The sequence below is a fragment of the Tyto alba genome, unplaced genomic scaffold (genome assembly GCF_018691265.1).
Source record: "Tyto alba isolate M040663 unplaced genomic scaffold, T.alba_DEE_v4.0 Super-Scaffold_29, whole genome shotgun sequence".
Classification (NCBI taxonomy): Eukaryota; Metazoa; Chordata; class Aves; order Strigiformes; family Tytonidae; genus Tyto; species Tyto alba.
Window position 1 is genome coordinate 7,558,741 of NW_024881303.1, and position 20,687 is coordinate 7,579,427.

At 38.8% G+C, this 20,687-nt stretch overlaps 1 protein-coding gene across 2 annotated transcripts in view; it reads left to right on the forward strand.

Annotated features, from left to right (window-relative positions):
* The window catches only part of MNAT1 (MNAT1 component of CDK activating kinase), a 124,818-nt gene that overhangs the window by 38,300 nt on the left and 65,831 nt on the right, over positions 1-20,687 (forward strand). For both annotated transcript variants that reach the window (XM_042799032.1, XM_042799033.1), the window contains exons 3-6: positions 1,417-1,490; positions 10,160-10,263; positions 14,494-14,634; positions 20,322-20,447. In XM_042799032.1, the coding sequence (XP_042654966.1) occupies positions 1,417-1,490; positions 10,160-10,263; positions 14,494-14,634; positions 20,322-20,447 (445 nt within the window). The remainder of the gene's footprint in view (positions 1-1,416; positions 1,491-10,159; positions 10,264-14,493; positions 14,635-20,321; positions 20,448-20,687) is intronic.

The following is a 20,687-nucleotide window of genomic DNA, read 5'->3' on the forward strand; positions in this document are numbered from 1 at the left end:
AAAGAACAGAAGGTGGTCGTATTTCATGGATCACATAAAAAAATTGAATTACTCCTCCAGTAGTAGAGAGGAGATAATGTTTGTGGGTTTTTTTGTTTTTGTTTTTTTTTTTTTTTTAAAGTGACAACCCATAAAACTTGCCTCCTTTTAACGTGGAAGGATTTCAGAGAATCTGATTTTATGCAACAACTGAGGGTTGAATTTTCAATTTAGCCTTGAGGGATTCCTACTTAGCATTAGAAAATGTTGGGTGTTTCCATGTGGCCTCCTTTGGCAAAGACTTGCCTCCTAAATGGAGGTTATTAGATATTGAGGACTACAGCTGCTTTCCCTTTGAGGGGGTGAACATGGGAGTGGGGCAAGAAACAGGACCTTGATTGTTTTGTTCCTTGGGGACCTGTTCTGAGAGTTGAAGGCCACTTCCCTTCAAAATGAAAATGGACAAAAGAGAAGCCATGTTCACACTGTTTTCTACTTCGCACAATGATTCTTAGTGAAAATGCTTCCTTACAAGCCTTGTGTTACTGGTCATGTAGATTTGAGAGCTCCTGGAGTTGAGATAAGTGAGGTCTAAAATTGCATCAAAGTCCTTGTGGACAAACCCCAACATTTTTATAAGGAAAATAAGCAAGCCAGTTAGTGTTTTGGTAGAAGAGGGTCTGATGGAACGTAACAAACCTGGAGAGGGTTGTATGTGCAAAAATGAACATACAGATACATTATGAGCTTGGCAGCCTTATTTAAGACTTAGTACAATACTAAATAAATTGTATGATGTTGCTGAGAGGTAGGGAAATTGTGTCTTTGAGTACCAAGATGTTTATGTGGAAAGTAGTAATAATTTTGATGTTTGACTATGAAGTCTACTGAAGTTAACAAAAGTCAAACTGGAATAAAGTCAACTTAGTTGACTAAATACAGAATGAAGTGTAGTTAGAAAACATTGTAAAATGCTTGGCCCACTTGGATTTGACAGATTAGTTTTTAGTAGGCAGAAGAAATGGCCCCAGATTGGAATTTGGCCTGAGAAACTCCCTTTTCTGATACTTTTAGAAAAGCTTTTCTTGTGGCTGTTATTGTTGTCTGTGCCTTTGTTAACAGGTTTTTCATGCTGAAGGGCTGGCTTGGAATTAGTATATTCTAACCTCTGTGCTCCTGTTTACCTGTAACCCTGGAAGAGGAATGGGCAAACAGTAGGCAAAGATAGCAGCAATTTATGCCAGGCAAGCTCCTTTCCTTCGAAACAAGCACTTCTGTCTCCTTTTAAAGATTCTGTATGTCAGTCAGTTGTGGGAGCCACAAAGCACGTAGTTGATAAAACTAGGTCAATAATTAATACACTTGCATCAAGAACCTTGCTGAATTGAAATTGCATCTTTGTGTGTTACATAAATACTTGTTTCTTTTCTCTCAAAGATACAATAAAAGAGAGGATGACTTTCCCAGTCTAAGTGAATATAATGATTTCCTGGAAGAAATAGAAGAAATTGGTGAGTCTTAATGCTTGCATTTTTGATGTGCTGTGCTCATGAGACCATAGGCTTTTATCTTGTGACTCAGCTGCCTATAAGAATGTCTTAAGTTGAGTTTCTGTAATAGGATTTATCATAGTATCAGATGTTTATCTAATTACTTTTTTTCTGTACATTTTTAATCATATTTGCTGAACTGAAGGACATAGTTAAGTAAAACTTTTTATCTGCCAGAGACAAAACATGATTCAAAGTGGGAGCAGTGCTTTATAGCTGGAAAAGAAAGGCTTGCAGGGGACTGCCAGTGCTGCACTGGGAAAGATTAAACAAAGAGAGGAGAAATTGAAATTTTCATTATATGCCTCCATTAGCTTTATCTACCATGACAGAAGCCATATGGTGTCTTTCATCATTTTTGCTTCTGCAAGTACAGTAGTTGAAGCTGCTTTGAAGCTGATGACCTCATATACCACTGTGGTAGCATTTTAAGTTGCTGTGCAGAGGGAGAAGGTTTAGGAACAGACATTGATTTCTTTCTCTTTGGATTAGTTGAAGCAGAACTTTGCCCTCTAGGGAAGGGACTATGTTATCAACAGAGATTATTTTCTTCTTCGTTAGGGTGACTTGTGATTTATGGTGGAGTGATGAATTTTGCTTAGAAAAACAAGGATGTGTTCAAAGGAGTGACTCCTAAATGGTTTGTTTCTTGTGTTTTATGAGCTTCTGAGGCTTTTCTTTTTTTTATCCTGGAGGAAGGAAGAGGTGGCGTAGAACATGCAGGAGGGTCAGTGAATGTGATTTGAAGGAAAAGATGGAGATGCCACTCCCCTTTGGTTTCTCAAAGGAGCCCTTGCTCCTCTTTGCACAGTGGTGTTTTATAGAAGTGTATCCAATACACTTACTGCTCTGAGTAATGTATCATGTTATTGTTGGCATCAGAAGGCGGAGGATGGAGAGGTAAATTGTGTGTCTGGGAAATACCAGGCAAACTCATACGGGTCCAAATGTCTGGAGGAGACATTGTGGGTGTAGTTCTGTTTGTGTATTTTTTTGGATGGGGCGGGGGAAGGAGGGAATGAGTAGAAATAATGGTTGCACCTTAGCCAGAGGATCCTGGAAGAAATCTGTGTGCTCATGGAAAGGAAAACTGCTTTTTATTTATGTGGCATTACATACAGGTTTCCCAGTTAATGCTGTTGCAGGGCTTTTCAGTATCTGCAGCAAGGGAGTTGAAGCTTTGCCTGAAATTGCCTTAACCTCATCAATTTGTGCAGAATGTTAGGATTCTCCAGCTCTTGGGATTAGGTTGTTAAATTTCAAATGGTTCCAGAGCCTGTGCTGGTAATTTGGTTTAGAAGCAGCAGAAATCAAGGCTGGTCTTCGTAACCTTGTGCAGAAGAGTGAATTTGTCAATAATTGTGCTGGCTCTGCAAATGCATAATGAAGAAGCTCGATAGAGTTGTCACGAATTGGAGTTAGTTGCCTGAAAGGGACACCTAAAATACTAAAAGGAATAGAAAGTCTGACTACCTCCTAGTTTCTTTGTGTAGCAGCCAGGGTGATGAGATGAAAGAAGGGGTGCAGTCAGAGGGCTCTTAATTTTCACTGTCAGAGGGGTCACTTACGATATACTAACTTCAGGCAGATCCAGAATCTGGAGGACGGGTTAGATTCAAGAATGGGTAAGAATTCAAGCCCTGTTCTCCTTTCCCTGGGGACAAAGCTCATGGCACACATCTTGCTCTCCCTAAGCCCGTCCCTGCCTGTGTTCCTGGGCAGTGTTCTCCACCTGACAGTTGTCTGATACGTAGCAGTAGTGCGACTTCATCCAATGTTTTTGCTGTGCATGTTGAGTGTGGCACGGCTGAACTATATGTTAAAGGTGTCTTCGACTCTGTATGGTTACTTCACATTTTACTGCTGAGAGTATTTATTTCATTTTTTATGTATGTAAATTCCCTGCTTATTTGTGCGTGTGAAAAACGGGAAAGAAAGGGTGTAGTCCTGCAGCACAAAATTTTGCCTTGTGGAGCTAACGTACAGCAGGTTGGTAGTAGCTGGTGGTGATCGTTCAAGCTGCCAGGTTAGGAAGCTAGGGAGCTGGAGAACTGGATTTCCCCTTTCTCCCCTCTGCCCCAAACTTTAAATTTTCCTACGGGAGGGTCAAAGTGCAGCTTTACTCTGTTTTCTTTTTGCTGCTAAGTTTTGTTTTCTAAGTTGTTGTGGGGGATTAAATGAAGCAGTTGCTTGGCAGAGACAAAATGTAAGCATCCTGTATAAATATACTTCATGTGACCCTGGCGCAATTCTGAATGTTTTTCCAAATGTTTCAGGTAGGTCAGCTCCAACATGCAGCAATTGCACTGTCTTATTCCACTGATGTGATATATGACCTCACTTGAAACACATTTTCTCCCCTTCATATCAGGCATGTTATACCTACAGACCTTTTCTATTTAAAGAAAAGGGTTGGGTGGTATAGCAAAAGTGTGAGAGGGGAAGGTCAAACAAACATTAGGGTAGTCACCTCTTAAGATTTCTATTATAAAAAACACGTTTTTGAAGTGGTTTAGAATGTAGCCACTAAATAATGCTTTGGGCTAAAATGTGTTATACAAGGCTTTAAATAGAAACCACATTTTAAGGCAGGTTTTCCCCAGAAGAAAGTCAGTTGGATAATTTGAGAACATTGTAAACACAGTTTGTTGTCATTAACACTAGGAAGAAAAATTAAGTGAAAGGGTTAAAACCTGCCTTTGGGAAAGGTATGGACAACATCTATCAGAATAAGTCAGGTCTATGGCCATATGATGAACTGGGCAAAGTTAGACCTTGGAGTGTTGGTACAAGTTACAATCTTTGGATATCCCATAAATTTTGCTTGCTCTTTCTACAAAGTTTTCTTCTTCCCCAGAGAATCTCCGTAGCCAGTTTTTCAAAACCAGGTGTGTGAGCTCTCCAGAGCAGGGCCTGCCTCCTAGCACATGTATACGCACTGCCTGGCACCATTCTCCTGATACCTGAATGGGGCCTCAAGGCATTACCGCAACACAATTGCTAATAGTAATTATTGCTTTTTAAAAACATTCAGTACATTCAACTTGGAAGGAGGCTACTGTATTTGTGCCCTTTGGATTCCTGTATCTCATTACTCCTCTAGCACTTTATGCAATACCAGCTGCCTAGTGTCTTGCTCAGAATGTTTATCTCAAGTGATCCTTGGATAGAAAGGATTTTGTTATCTGTGATCACTTGTGGGTTGTGTTGTTTATTGTTCAGCGGGTGTTTCCCTCCCACCCCCACCCCGGTGTGTGTACATGAGGATTGTATTGCTGGTCCTGACAATGGGAATAACCCAGCTGGAAATGGGGCAGCTTCATCAAAGATCCATTTCATTCATCTCATCTGAACAAAGATTTCAGTACTGCACTGTTCCAGCCAAAGTGGTCTTTTAGACTGATGGGGGCTGAGTGCTTTCAGTCATTTGCTACTATGCTAAGGTATTTTTCTGGAAAATTATCGACCCAATAAAAGACAACTGAGGATAAACAGAAATAATTATTAATACCTGACTAGATTTTTCTGGCTTAGCTGTGGGTTTTCTTTTGTTTCTGATGATTATTTTGTTTTAATCACAGAAATGTTGGTTGGAAGAGACCTGTTAAAATCCATTTCATCTTTCCTCCCCCTCACCTCTCTCCTACTTGTCTTAAAAGTGAAGCACCCAGGCATCAAAAGCACCAACAGAAGGTGCCACAGTAGCCCTGGACGCCCTGGGGAGACTGAGGATGTTGTGGCTCCCTTTGCAGAGCTCTGCCCAAAGCAGTTGCTCTTCTGCCATTTCTGATCTCTAGCTGATGATTTATGAAAATGATAATTAAAGAATTGTTTGTAGTTGGGTGGGAGGAATATTGTTTATACCAAACTACTAATTTTTAAATTTTCAGCTGGCTCATACCAGCAATGCAGATCGAACACTGTCAGAAGAGTAACCAGCTGCTATCTTGCCAGAGAGGGAATGTTTCTACTATTTGAATAGCAATATTTTTTTGGGGTAACATAAAGAAAGACATCGTCGCAGAAAATTTGCAATGTCTCAGACTAAAATAGGGAGATTTTGGTGGACTTGAAGTCCTGCACTGAAGTGAAATTCATTCATAATGCTGCATCTCTGGACAAATTACTGTGCCATATAATTAAAACTTTTGCTTAATTTTCTTTTATAACGAGAAAAATATTTTTCCATTTATTGTAGAATTGCATAATGAATGTTGTTGTTCTGAAAAGCAGCGAAAGTCTCCCTGTAGAGGCCGAATTTCAGAAGTAGGGAGTTTTACCTAAATAGAATGAAATGTTTCAGAAAAACACAATAGTCTTCCTGTTATACTTCAACAGATGTCTCAAGGCAAGTCATTTTATAAACCAACCAATGTGAGATGGATAAGTAGATAAATAATTGTTGCATACAAAACAGCTTCTGTTTCTTTTCCCTGAAGGGTTTCAGGCCTCTTATATCGGCTTATGCTATATTTCAACATGGACAAAAATAAGTCTGGCTTTTCTTTGAAACCTTTTCAAACTAGCCATCTGCTTTGCCAGTCATACTCAAATCTATACCAATATTTTTTCAGGGTAGGTGCAGCATATGAGTTAGGGTTTTTTAACTCTTTCTGCTTCTTCTAGTTTTATAACTTTTGTTGTCTTTTTTTTTTTAAAAAAAAAGGGAACATTTGGAAGAATTATATTTAAAATAAATTCCTGGCAAAACCAAACACAGAACAAAAAAGCCCCCACAAAGCTGCATAGTCCTAGCTATGTAAAAGGTAAGATGTTGAGTAGTAGTGACTGCATTCTTTGATTTGTTACTTGTTTGTTTTTAAATGCCAGGTAACTTGTGGGGTGGTGAGAGAAGAGAAAGAAATAATATCTTAATTATTTTTGTGGCCTAGTGCCCCTCTACAAAATGGACTTGTCAGCTGTAATTGCGAGGATACAATGGCAAGAATTTGTATTCTCTGAATATTGATGAAAAGATGTTTGAAGCCTATGAAAAATATATTAGAAAAATATGTTGGAAGATGTTGTGGCTGGCTGATTGGCCACTGATAACCATGCAGTGTCAAAGAACATAGTTTGTTTTGCTATTAGGGTGTTTATTGTAGGAGAGAAGATACTCTTCATTTATTAAAGAATAACTATGGTCACTGATGTCAATATAGAGACATTCAGTTCTTAACACTGTTGCAACAAAATTTAGCTCTTCAATATTTTGAGTCTTGATGTGTTTAAAACTTAGTGTTGAGGCACAGGTGCTTAGGACCAAGATAATGTTTCTCTTCAGTGACTGTGAATTGATACTCAGTGGGAGAAATCTGCTCTGGTCTTTGAGGGTGCTGGAAGTATGAATCTTTCTGATTACTGATGTTCTACCATATCCTCAAGCGACAGGGCAGAACAAGACTAACAGAGGAGAACCATCATTGTGTGGGCAGATCTGACCATTGAGAGGGTTTTATTTGTGATTTGCTTCCAGCCACAGCAGGAAAACGGAAGAGGAAATAAACCACCTTTCACCTTGCTGCAAGCAGAGCAGTGGACATTTAAGGTGGCTATGCAGGTGGATACTGAAGATTTCTTAAACATCGACGCATAAACATATCTCTAACATGGAAATGTTACTTCATATCAAGTAGCAAAATAAACGCGCTTTTGTAAGGAGTTCTAAATAAAGGCAGGCATCTGCACGTGTCTAAAATTTGCCTACCTTCCCCAGTATGAGTTTTAAATAGTACAGTTTTTGTTTTACAAACCTAGATTGTGACTAGTTGAACCTCTTAAAGGTAGCTGAAAAAGGATTAAAAAAACCCCTGAACATTTCAAGCAGCAATAGTTGCAAAACCTAGATTATCATCTTATTGCTGGATGTTTTTTAGAGAAATACTCAAGAAGTTCAGGTGCCCAAAGACATTTGGCTTCTCATCTTGCTCCTCCGCTTGCACGTGAAGGTGACATCTGGGCAGCCTGCTAGCACAACGTGTCTCATATGCAATTTCTTTCTTGTGTTGTCATTGAAGAGCTTAGAGAGCTGGTGTGTGGATTTAAGTTGTAGGAAGTGCTGACACTCCTGTGCAGCTGCTGTCACTGCAGAGCCATGGTCTGATTGTATGCCAGCATTTTCACATGACAATTCTCTGCCGTAATATTCAAATATTAAGCTGCTTGTCAGCAGGGAACTGTAGGCTGGGAAGTTGGAGGTCATATCTCCATTGAAATGCTAAAAATATAGACTAAAGTGTTTTATTAAGGAAATGCTGCTACGACCAGAAAGTGTATGTTTGTTGCAATATAAAATTGGAAGATGATGTTATGCTTTTTGGAGAGAAAATAAGAAAATACATTTGAAATGAGTAACGTGCTTCTGAAAACCAAGAGCTGAACTTTGAAGGGCTTGTTTGGGTTATATCAGTGCCCAGAAGTTCCACCTGAGATAAAGACTATGGAAATCGGTCTTGCATGTAGCTATAATAAAGGAGACACAGCAGACTGTGTATAGGAGAAAGGAAGATTTATTTCCCTGTCCCTGGTTCTTACAGGTGGGAGACTTCCAGTGCAGCGTCCCAGCGATCTGCCCAGGAACAGTAGCAAAGTTGGAAATTGAACCCAGGTTTGGATTCCCGACCAAATGCTTAAACCACAAAACCAGCCTGCATCTTGGATCACTTCTGAAATGAGGATAATAGGGTCAGGATGGAAGAGTTCAGCTGATTTAGGAGCCAGGCTGAATTAAAAGTCAGTCGTCTTGAGATTTCTCATTGTTTGGAAAAGAGGAGAAAAAAATTAAATACAACATTTTGTTTGTTTAAGGTTGGGAATTTCTTCAACTATATCTGGCCTAGCCCTTTTTGCTGCCGTTCAAGGAAGGGCTGAATACTTCTGCTAAGGATAAGATGATATGGTGGTTCAGTGGAAAGAGAGTATTCCTATTCCCATCTGTACACTTTTCTTACTTCCCTTGCACTGTCTCTGGCACTTGCCTGACCCCTTTGTTGAGCCAGTTCAGGTTACTGGAGGGTTTCTGTTGATGCTGCAAAGCATCCACGGAGTCCTGGAGTCAGGTCAGGGAAAGGGGCGAGACCTATGCCTGGGTAAGTGGGACTTAAGAGCAGGACTGCCCCTTTTTGGCAGTAGTGAGCTGCTGTGTAGCTGGGTTCATAGAACTAAGCTGTATTCCACAACTATAGCATTTTGGACCTTCCCTGTTTTTTCCCTCTGCCCTCATTTACGCCCTGCTTTGGTTTCTTCTTGTTTCCTTTGCTGCTTTCAGCTGATTTGCCAGTATAGGCTATTCATTATTTAGTTTACCTAGAACCCTCGTAAAAGCTCATTTCTGCCATGTTACCTGTGGAGAGGATGAAAGAAGGGATATACTCTTTACCAAACTGAGGTGTGTGCTCTTCTGATGAATTAGAACAGACTTTATGCTTCCTTCCATTTCTCTCTAGCAGCCTTATACAGATGACTTGGCAGTGGTGCATGTGCCCAGGGTTTATTTGGCCCAATCACCTGAGAACCCAGGAAGAGAGAACTGAACCAAAACCTTCCAAGTTTTGTGCTGGCATTTCCTCTAGAACCTCCTTGTCTTCCTTAGGGTTTGACTTAGCACAGTTGCTGTGCCGGTGTTTTCTTGTGAACAACTTATCAATGGCAGTGCAACTTTCTCTGCTGCTCTTGTAAATTTACTGTAGCCACATGGAAAAACTCTTTGAAGGTTTGAGTGCTGCACGTTGGCAGGCTTCAATAGCTCTAAGGCCATGAGCATGAGCCCAGCATCCATTCTGGATGGTGATCACCAAGCGACTTCCCAGTGATATTGGCTTTCAGTTGGAATTCACTTGACCCACAATTGAACCAGTGACCTAGAGGTGAAAGACTTGGCCATTGTATCAAATTACTAATCATCCAAACCATCTACATCTTTCAAGCTGTTGATTATCGAAACAGTTCAGTTTCTTGAGGTATCTTCTGTGCCATGTGTAGATAATTGGGAATGTTGTGCTAAACTATGGAGCTTGCTGGCCAACCTTGCTTGTTCGTAATTATGTGAGATATACTCTGTCAGTATTGAGAGACATCAAAAGAATGTCATTTAACCTATTAATCTGGATGTATCTGCAGATTTCTCATAATAAAGGTAATTGTACCTTGGTGCCTTTTAAGTTACCAGGTAATGTGAAAATTTTTTGTGTACCTGAGAATTCAAATAGTCTGTGCACTAGATAATCTTATGAAATGGAATAACTTAATTTCTAACCTTGTCTTAATATGTATGTGTTCAGTCTAATTTAATTTTACAGAAATGACTGTGTTCTTAGCTGTAACTGCTACTTGAAAAGGTTAATGTTTTACAAATGATACTATGATTATTCATCAGTATCAAAATAGGATGCAAGACTCAAATTTTTATCTTGTACAGATGTATAAATGTAAAGGAACTCTGGCTTCTGTTGAAGTTTGTAATGATTTAGCAGATTGTGTCTTGCTTTACAGGGCATATTTAAATAAATTCTGTTGTTATGATGTTTATATCTGGTGCTAGAAGGGATAGAAAGCATGAGTAGTATTTCTTTGTCATAGTCATGCATGCCAACCTAATAATTTTGCTTTTTGTCTTTGTAATATTTATGCAGTATTTAACTTGACCAACAACGTGGATTTGGAGAACACCAAAAGGAAAATGGAACTGTACCAGAAAGATAACAAAGAAGTCATTCAGAAAAATAAGATAAAACTGGTTAGTTAACTTCTACTCTCCTCTACAATTTTTATTCATTAGTTAAAGGATTTTTGAAGCAGAATACTTTCTGTAATGTCTTAAACCAAGTCAAAACTGAAGGCACTACGTAGGTTGCACTTTGTATTCAAAAATCATAATATGCTGATATTCTGCAATACTGATATTTAGTGCTGTGTAAAGAGAGTAAATCGATAGTTGGAATGTAGTTACACTTTATTTGGGGAAGGGCTTGAAAAGAGGGACAGGCAGTAAAGTCTGCATCTAATACATCATCACTGCATGTGTGCTTGCAGTGTCATTGGACAATATCCAGGAGACACCCAAGTTCATTCCTGTACCAGGACAATCATTCCTTTTTCTTCCGAAGGAAAAAATGAATTCAGACACAGACTTTATGAAGCTCCCAGGAGAGAGCTGTAAAAATGAGGGGAAGCACAGGTCTGGTTTATGCAAAATTTAAAATGAAAGATGTTGAAACAAACACGAAGACTTTTGTTCAAGAGCTGATAACAATAACATCAGGACTATTGTATACATGATCTGTATGCAAAACACATGGTTCTTTGAAGATTCATTCATTAAAATACAGCTCAGATATCATTTGGGTATTTAAAAATAAACTTGCAAGCATTTTTTTCTGTAAGAAAAGTTTAATTTGTTAAATATTTTTTCAGTTTAAAAATACACATTGTTATCGGTTCTTGAAGGAAAATGTCTGCCCAGAGTGTGACATAGCAAGGTTTTGTGTTTGTATTCCAGTTGCACTAAGGACTTGCTTTCAAATCAGTAGGGGTGAAATCCTCACTCCCCTGAAGTCTGTGGCAAAACTCCCAGTGATTTCTTTAGCTCTAGGATTTCACAGGAGGAGATTGGAATCTGAAAAATGTTTGTTTGAACCTCTTCCTTTTAAAGGCAAGGAAATTTCCCTAGGGGTCCATCTCTGATCTGTTGTCCTGTCTCTGACACTGTGCAATATCCTATGCTTCAGAGCTTGAAGAGACCTGCCAAATCTTTGGCTACATGTCTTATTTTACATCGTAGGTGCAACCTCTAGGGTCGCCATGAGAATAGTGTGCTTTGCCTGCAGCCCACCTTCCGTTCATGTACGTGACTCACAGCCAGCCTGTGCACTAGCTGTGTGATCATATCAAGCAGCACAGTAATACCCTGAACCCACCCCAGCCCCCTGGGCCTTCTGTTTTCTGTACTGCATGGTCTTGCTGTGCTGTCTAGTGGAAGCTGGGCAAGCCTGCTTGAATCCAGACTTATTGGAGACCTGGAGACATTTCTTTTTTATTTCAACATTTGAAACATTCAACATTTCTTTTTCAACAATTGAAACAATAATAGACTTGACGCAGATGCTATTACAAAAACTGCATGATGTTGCCTATAAACTTACCCCTCTCCAAAAGCTGAAAGGGTGCTTTCTCTCTCTAGCTCTTTTTGGCAAGTTTTGGAATGTCTTTAGTGCATAAATGGTAAAAGGTGTCCTAAAATCTCACCTAAACTTCTCATGACCAGTCATTGTCCCTTCATTCTTGGACTCACACGAATTTTTCTGTCTACTGTAATAGCTTGCTTCTGAGGAATATAGATATTTTCTGTCCCTCTTGGTGTTTTTCTTATCCTTTGACTGTTTCAGTTTGAATTTGTGTTTGGCAAGCAGAAGGGACCAAAATTGAATGCAGTATTGTAGCTGAGATATTAACAGCTTCTTATGAAAGACCTCTGTTTTCCCATCTCTACTGGAAGTACGTTGATGTGATTCTAAGACTGTTCTCTTGTAGCAGTGTCATACAGGAGGTTCAGAATCAGTAGTGGTCAAGTAGTACATCATGTTTTCTCCTTTTCGGTTTCTAACTGATAAATTAATGTATCCAAATCCATGGCATTGTAAGTTATTTTGATCTCACTTCTTCTACTTGTGTCCTCATAAGTGTGTTATTCTTTCTTACAAATAAAAATATTAACTTACTGAACCAGTCCTGTGAATTTACCTCAGAATTTTAATAACTGGTTATTCTTCTGTCAGTACAAGCCATATTTTTCATCTTTGTAGCCAGTTCCTAATGACCTTTGCTACTCATGTACTAACCCATCTTTTAGGTCTGTAGATTTGACGCAGGACCATTCAGAGAAAAAGTTTCAAGTAGCCAGGTTTGGATGGGAAGGTGTTCTTGAAATTATAAATTGATTTTTTAAAAAAAATATATATTTATATATATATTTAATATATCTAGAAAGCCTTGCACTTTGAGTGGACTACAGTTTTCCCAAATGTGCCTTCTTCCTTAAATATCTGCTATTCACCAGTCATAGGGTAACTTGTTACTTCCTATTTTGTCCCTAGATACTGAATTTCACTTGCTGCTTTGTTCAGTCTTGAAATAGTTTTGCCTGAACTCCATTATATGAATGTCTTTAAGTTTCCTTGATTATCCTTTCTCGAATGTGGCAAAACATCATTATACTTTTCTATTTACTTCTTCCACTTGTCTTCCTGAGTTCATTTCAGGCTTCACCATGATCATCTTTATTTCTTTAGATGTTGGGGCTGTGTCTAGATTATCATTAGGCTTGACACAGCCCTTGCTGCCTATTGAACTTCTCTTTTGTTTTACTGTTTTGGTTGGTCTTCCTTTCAGAAAGAATTTGATCGGACTTGTGACAATTCTTCCTTTTTCCTGTAGTCTGATTCAGTTTACTTATTTCTGACTATAATGTTTTTGGGCTGGTTCTTTAAACTAGGACTGTCAGCACTTCCCTACAAGTTTTCTTCTGTTTCAGTGCAAATTCCAGGTAGTCTTTATACATAAATGTGGAAGAGGCTTGGAATGTCTTAAAGACCCTGAGCTTTTCAGTTCTGTTGACTGAACTAACTAGATCCCTTAATTATCAGAAATAATGTCAATTAGCAACTTGGAGATTCTCTTGTTTGTTTCCTTTCATTAAATGCAAAGAGAATCCAGCTTCAGGTGGTCGCTGGTTGGTGACCAACTTTTCCCCAGTGTCACTGCTGATTACAAAATGAAAGTAGCTTCCGCTGGCTCAGTGGCAAGTGATGAGATCTGCCAACTCGTGCACCCAGGAGTAGCTGGGCCTCACTGGGACCCACTGGCTTGACCTTCCTGGTAAAGGGATGTTTTTCAGCATCTCCTAGCCTGTATCAGATAGCTATGCTTTATGGTAAAATGTTATGATAAGAACAAATTTTACTAAGCTCTTGGTTGCAATGATGTTTTGCTGAAGCTGCTTCCACTGATGAATCATCTATTTAAGTTTTATGAAATTTTAATGCGTTTTTACTGAATTTCCCTTTGCTTTAGTATTTTTGGTGAGGAAGATTTGGAAAATGTTTCCTGTATGTTTTATCCTATACCTTATTACAGTTTACGTTCTTTTGATTCCCCCTTCTGCATAAAATTGTTGAAATCTTATGTTTTCCTCTGTCTCTGAGCCCTCTTCTTTTTATTCTTTCACTGTGACTTTCAAATACAGATTACTTAATAGTTGACAGGTTAAAAAAGATTTCTTGAAGTAATTCCTGAAACAAAATGTAGTCACTTCATACTAGTAATCTCTTTCTTTTCATCTTGTGTCACTTGACTGCAGTCTGGGTTATAGAAAAAACTTCTCATTTTCTGGAAATGTGACATTTTTACAGTTCATGCTGAAATATATTTTAGATTATAAGCTTCTCTATTAATACAGATCTGTAATTTCTTATTTTTCTTCTACACCACTGATAAGCACACAGTGTACTTTGCACAGAAGATGCAGCTGATAGGGGAGACGATCAGGAACAGTATTGTGGGATTATATTTTTGGTTACCCCACTTACATCACTTGAAGTAGGATGTGTGGGAACAAAGAAGAGCTCATTTTAGAATGAAGGTTTAAGGAAAACCCACTGTCATCCTCTAACATTTAAAAAGCCAAGATCCAGATGGTTACTTCCTACTGCAGAGAGCAGCAAGGAAAAAAAAAAAATCTAATTTTGCACTGGACAATAAGAGGAGGTAGAATCTTCATCTGTAATTACCTTAATTCTACCTAATATACTAACTTATTAATACCTAAAAGTCTACCTTAAAAGGTAGAATTTGGCTGCTTTCCTATTGCTTGTTCTGTCCTAAGTCCTTTGGTAGGAAGTAGAGTAGAGGGCAAGCTCTGTCCTCCCAAGGAGGAAGATTGCTATCAGTTGATTTCAAATTTCTATTTCAGACGCGTGAGCAGGAAGAGCTGGAGGAAGCTTTAGAGGTAGAGCGACAAGAAAACGAACAAAGGCGACTCTTCATACAGAAAGAAGAACAACTACAACAGATGATAAAAAGGAAGAATAAGCAGGCACTCTTGGACGATCTGGTGAGTAACAAAACCAGAGGCCTTGACTGTTCAGTAGCAGAGCAAACAGCAAGTACATTGATGTTCATCTCTACTGTGGTTAACTGTGTGGAATTAAAATATCTGCCCCTTTCTGCTTCCCTGTCTTGCATGTTTTGTGTCACTGTTGTCTCACATATTATTAATTTCAGTGTTGCAGACAACTCTGGTTTTGGTAAGCTAAGGACTGAAGGAAGAGTGTTTCTTGGATTCATAGACTTAACTGGACTCATTTTTCGGAATAACCAGTGCTGGTTAGAAATTAATTCTAGGAAAGCTTTCTTGGCTGTTTCAACACAAAATGAACCCTGGATAAGATTCTAGCAAAGAAGAATGCAGGAGGCTTTCTTGGTATTTGAAGGAAGCTATTTTCCTGGTTCTACCTGTTTTACTTTTTTGTTGTTCATTTATTTTTCTAGTGAGCTTCCATTGAAAGCTCTTTTCCTGTCGCCAGTTGACATGTGGAGGTATATTTCAGAAGTTACTTTAGTGAATTCAGCCATTCTAACAGTTTACTTGTTAGTTGACATTTGCATATCTGAAGATGACCTAGTATGAAAGTCTAGATTTCTATTTAATTTATTGACAATATGAAAGCCACAGGCTTTGACTGTGATCAAGGATGGCTTGCATTAGCATAGCTGATACGGTGACTACTCTGTGAACCTGGTGGTGGGTGAGGTTCTGTCATGTCTGAGGCCATGTAACTGCCTGTTTGTTTTGCCTTCAGCTGATGACAGTTACATCTGCTTTGCATGGCTGATCATGCAATTTCTGAGGGAGGGGGGTAGAGAGGAGCTATGAAGTTGGTTCAGCCATAATGTGAACTCCTACTGCTGTTGGCTTGTTGAGTAGTCCCAAACAGTGGTTGATAATCTGGTGTGTTGAAGCAAGAAGGTGATCAGGAGCTACTTCATGAGCTCAGCCAACTCTACAATGGCGAGATGGTGGAAAACGGGACAGTAACCTCACTAGTTATTCAAGCATTTTTCAACCCTTTTTGAGTCAGAGCACCTAAGTGGTAGGTGGTCCCTCTGTATTCAAAAACTACTGAAAGAAAAATGTATCTTGCATTGAGTGTGTCATGTTCTGTGCTGCCAACTTTTTGTGTATGAGCTGCTCCTTTTGAAGTGAACGAAGCTTGCATTCATTTGAGGGGTGTATAGACAACTGAGGAAAAACTCAGGCTACTTCTGGAAATTGTGTCAATCTTGTCTTTGGCTGAATTTACTACTGAGTCTGCATCTCAAATGCGACGAAGATATTTGTCATAGGGAAGCTCAATAAATGTGTTATTTAACCAAGATTCACATCTCATTTTTTTAAATGCACATGTGTGCAGACGTGCATGCATACACATTCACATGCTCCAACAGCCTTCAGCACAGTCTGTGTGTAACCTTGAAGGAAATCAGAAAAAAGAAGTATGTATGCATGCGTACATAGGTGCAGCTATGTCAATGTGGTTTAAAGCTGCTTGGAAGATTTAGATCAGAATTTCTCCCTTATTTCAGTTTATCTCACATTAATATAGTATTAATTCCTGCTTTGTATTCTCAGTTCTTATTCAAGATACAGATGCTTTTCTACTTTTCCTGGAAAAGAAGAGTTCCTCTTTGAACCAGTGCAGAAGGCACTGACATGAAGAGGGAGCATCGATGTGCAGTTTAGGAGTTTCAGGGCCTCCTGAAGAGCTGCCTTTTTCTAAGCCGGGGGTCCTGGCAACCTGTCATTGGCTTTGCTGAAAGGAACTGGTGTTTCATTTTTTGTCAGCAAAAACAGAGATGAGCAGAAAGGTTCTTTGAAAATGCCTCAAGTCTGTAACTTTGCATCCAGCAGTCTCTCTTCACTGAAGTTTAAGTAGTTTGAGTAGTGGTTCAGTTAAAAAAACCTCCACTATGAACTTGAATTTAATGGCACAGAATAGGGATTTTGAAGTGTTTTTTGGCATTTCAATCCTGTTCTAAAACACACTCTTAACTTACTAGAGACCAGTGGTTGTATGTGTGTGTGTTGTTGTTTGTTGTGTGTTGTTTTTGTTTTGTTTTGTTTTTTCCTGTTTGTTTGTTTGTTTGTTGTTGGCTTGTTTTGTTTTTTTTTTGTTTTTTTTTTTTCACAGCAGTTGGTTTTACTGAAAACCTACTTCACCAGATGGCTTGTGGAAGGAATGGTTATAAATAATCCTTAAAACATGACCAAAATACGTAGTTTTAACTGTGACTGCATATGTATTGCTATTAAAACATATATTAATATTCTAAAAGCAACGGAAAGGTAATTTTTTTTTAAAGGCTGCAGAAAGAAACTGGGCAATTTTAAATTGTGTCTCTGTTTATGAAGGGGCACTGTCAACTTAAATATGAGCCAAAACTTGTTTTGTAATACTAAAGGTTTATAAAACCAGCACTGAAGTGTTTGTGTAATGCCTTACAAAGTCTCTGGAAAACCAGCAGTTGTTAAACAAATAAACATTTCCTATGGTCTCTGAAATCCCTCTTATGCTGTGCTGCAAATCAGAAAACGGAACTGATCATAAGTAAAACTTAATTGAAAAATGCAGTGAAAGCCAGGCATAAGCAGTAACAGTGTAAAGAATTATATTACAAAAAAATAAAACTCTTCTATCCATGGTTGCTGGTCCTGTGCTAAGGCAACAAGGATTAAATTCTGGCTACAGTGATACCAGTGGCAAAACTACTGACTTGGCAGGATTGTGGGTGAGAGGAAGGTGGGAAGCTGACATTGGACATGTTGGTTTTGAATTGTCTCTTTTGTATGTGTCACCTGGCATTGGGAACCTACAGCCTGCGTGACCTGGGTCTTGGTCATTTTTTTCAAGATTTCCATGCCCCCCATACTGGGCAGCAAGAGAAAATTTAAGACAAATTTTTTGTGTGGTGCAGGTAGAGATGTTGGGTCTTTCATCTTCCAAAAAGAGAATTTTGCCTTTGATGTTTAAATCCTAATGACTGAGGAGATTCACAGTTTCTTATATGTATTAGTTATGGTATTATCATATTGAGGAAAGGTTTCAGTTTTTTACAAAAGTGTATGACAATACTGTCTCATCTGCAAAGACCGTATAATTTAGATAATCCAGAGGCAGGGAAAAAGGCACAGAAATGTTTGATATTTAAAATTCAGGGCAGCAGGCTCTAGTTCTGGTCAGCCTGGGGAGCGCAGCGGCTCGTGCAGGATAGACTGGACCTGGGGCCAGGGCTCCACAAACGCGTCCGGGGCTGGGAGCGGGGAGGGGAGGGGAGGGCCACTCGCTGGAGAGGTGAGCAAGGCGTCGCGGGTGGCTTGGGCTCTGCTGGCTACTGGAAGAGCAATCCGGTGCTTTGCTTAGGCTGTTACCTGTTGCCTGTTTTGCCTCCCAGCACTAAATGAGGCAGATTTTATATTACCTTCATTATAAGTGACCTCTTTTACAATCAAACCTCTCACTTCAAAAGTATACCACCTTGTTCTAATTTAGACTTGTAGTCTCAAATGCATTTTACATATTATTGGAAGAGTTATGTGTGTGTTTTGTTTGGTTTTTTTTAACCTTCTAGACTTGGATAATTTGGGCCGAGTAAAATATTAAAGCACTTCCCTTATTTACTGTGTAAACTCTCTCAGCTGTATACAGAGGATTATAGATCTGCTCTTAAATGTCCTCTGTGTTGTGGGACTTGCCCTTACCTCTTCAAGAGGCTGTATTTCCCAGGCATGAACAAAATGGCATTGCAGCACATGGCTAAGAGGCAGATTTTCTGCTGTGGCAGAGCTTGGAGTCAAGCAAAGGGCAAGGTGCCTTAAAGACATCAAGCATCCCCACTTGTACCAGAACCTCAGGGTTTTTGGAGACAGATCTTTCAGAAATTTTCACATGTGACTAGCTTTGTTCATGCTGTTGGACAGTTTGTTTTCCCATACAGAAAATTGCTAGTATGGATAAATGCTTACAGGATTGGACCTTTCATGCGTGTTAATAGTTAACAGAAGGGCTATGTGCATATTCGAAAGAACAAACAATGACCGAGGGTGCTGTGGGTTTCCCACAGTTGTGTAATCTACTTACCGGTCATTGTGTGAACTCTCAAGAAGTTGATACAAAAATTGGCTTCCTTTTAGTTACTGTATTAGAAATGCAGTGAAAGTTTAAGAAATATTAAAGGACAAAATGGACCAGAGAACAATTCCCACTCCTTCCTTCTCCCCCAGTGTATTATATCTAATGATTAAAAGAATCCAACATCCTTAAGCTGCTGATGGATAGCAGCACATGCTGCTGCATGGTGGTTATGGACATGTACAATACTTTGAAGATGCAGACTGTAAACAAGTGCATTTGTGGTCTTAATTTTCTCCTCGTTGTACAGAAATTAGACGTCTTATTATGACAATTTAGGCTTTTTTAACCTCTCCCCTTCCCTCCTCCCAGTTAATCACAGAAATGTGAGTAGCATCTTGTGCCTTAGTTGTTGTTTTTGTGACTCTGGATCTCGTCATGTGAGATTTTTTTGGTTTTAGCACTTTCAATCTAGTTGTAAGACAAAGGGAATGTAACAAAAATAGAGGGAAGAGAGGACTGGAGAGTGATGTAAAAGTCAGCGTACAACATCACTGTTTTTCATGATCGCTTCAGAAGATTTCTCTAGGATACCATAAACAACAAGGCATCTCGAGGCATTAAAAACTTCAAATGTCTTACCCTGAACTGATTAAGTAAAAACAATCGCAGTCCAGTATATTCAAGTTTGTTTGGTTTGGTGAGTAACAAATATTGTTCATAGTTCAGTATTTGCTTGGTTCCCTGAAACAGAAGTGTATGTGATGTTTTGAGAGCTTTAGGAATAAAATACAGTTCTAGAGCCATCAGGTGAGAATCTCTCTGAACTTCTTCCTTGCTCTCAACTTCATGGCCATTCTAGCTAAGAAGTCTCAAGGATTTCAGTGTGCATGTGGATAGTCACATTAGTTGATTAGAAAATTACTTGGCCAATACTTTTCCGACTCTCTCAAGAATGCAGTTACATACATGTATGTTAATAATCATTCTGCTCTGAGAGTTTTAAGTAGTTCATTTGCTTAACTATTCATTTTACTACTTGTTATATATTTTTTTAAAAATTGGCTGACTTCCCTAAAAATAAGTTGGTGGAGGAGAAAATAAATATGCTGTTGGTTGCACTTACAATAGTGCCATTGTGCAAAGCAGAGCAAGGATCGTTTCCAAACGGCCTCAGGTGAAATCTAATGGGAAACAATTTCAAACTGGTCTGCGTTCACTGGTAGAAAGAATGTGTCTTAGATAAACATCTGATCCAAGTTATACTACTTGGTATTATTTCTTCTCTGATTAAGTTCTAATTTTTTTTTATTTTAATAAATATAGTTGCATTGGCCAGTTGGAATAAGGAGCCTGTTATATTGTCTTTAATGTGGATTCTATAAAAATGGTTGTTTGCAGGTTACTCTGATTTATGAGGTTGCTGCAGCTTTTTCTTATTACTGAAAATGATCGTTTTCTGTAAACTGTTTCTCATAGAGAGGATGCTTAGCATTAAGCTGCTCTGCTAGTGATGGCCTTTCAGGCACAGCTTGCAGTTTTGAAGAATATGCAGTGTTAATTAATGTTTGTTTTGGTTTAGCATTCAAATTTGTTCCTCATATGTTTACAGGAGAGCTCCAGTCTTCCTGCTTCACTGCTTTTAGCTCAGCATAAGGACAGATCTACCCACCTAGAAATGCAACTGGAAAAACCCAAACCTGTCAAACCAGTCACGTTTTCTACTGGCATCAAAATGGTAAGACTAGCTTATTTCTTTTTTTTTATGTCTTTGAAAAGACCGAGGATTACCTCTTAGGGAATTTAGAGGTTATGTAGACCTGAGTTGCGTATTATATGAAATAGACTGTTATCTTCCAATTAAATAATTAGGAATTAATAAAAGAATTTCATAATTCTGCTTGTTGGAACATATGAAATATTTTCATTGCACAGTTGTCAAAAAACAAGTTATGCCTCTTTCCCTGCAAAGTTGTGG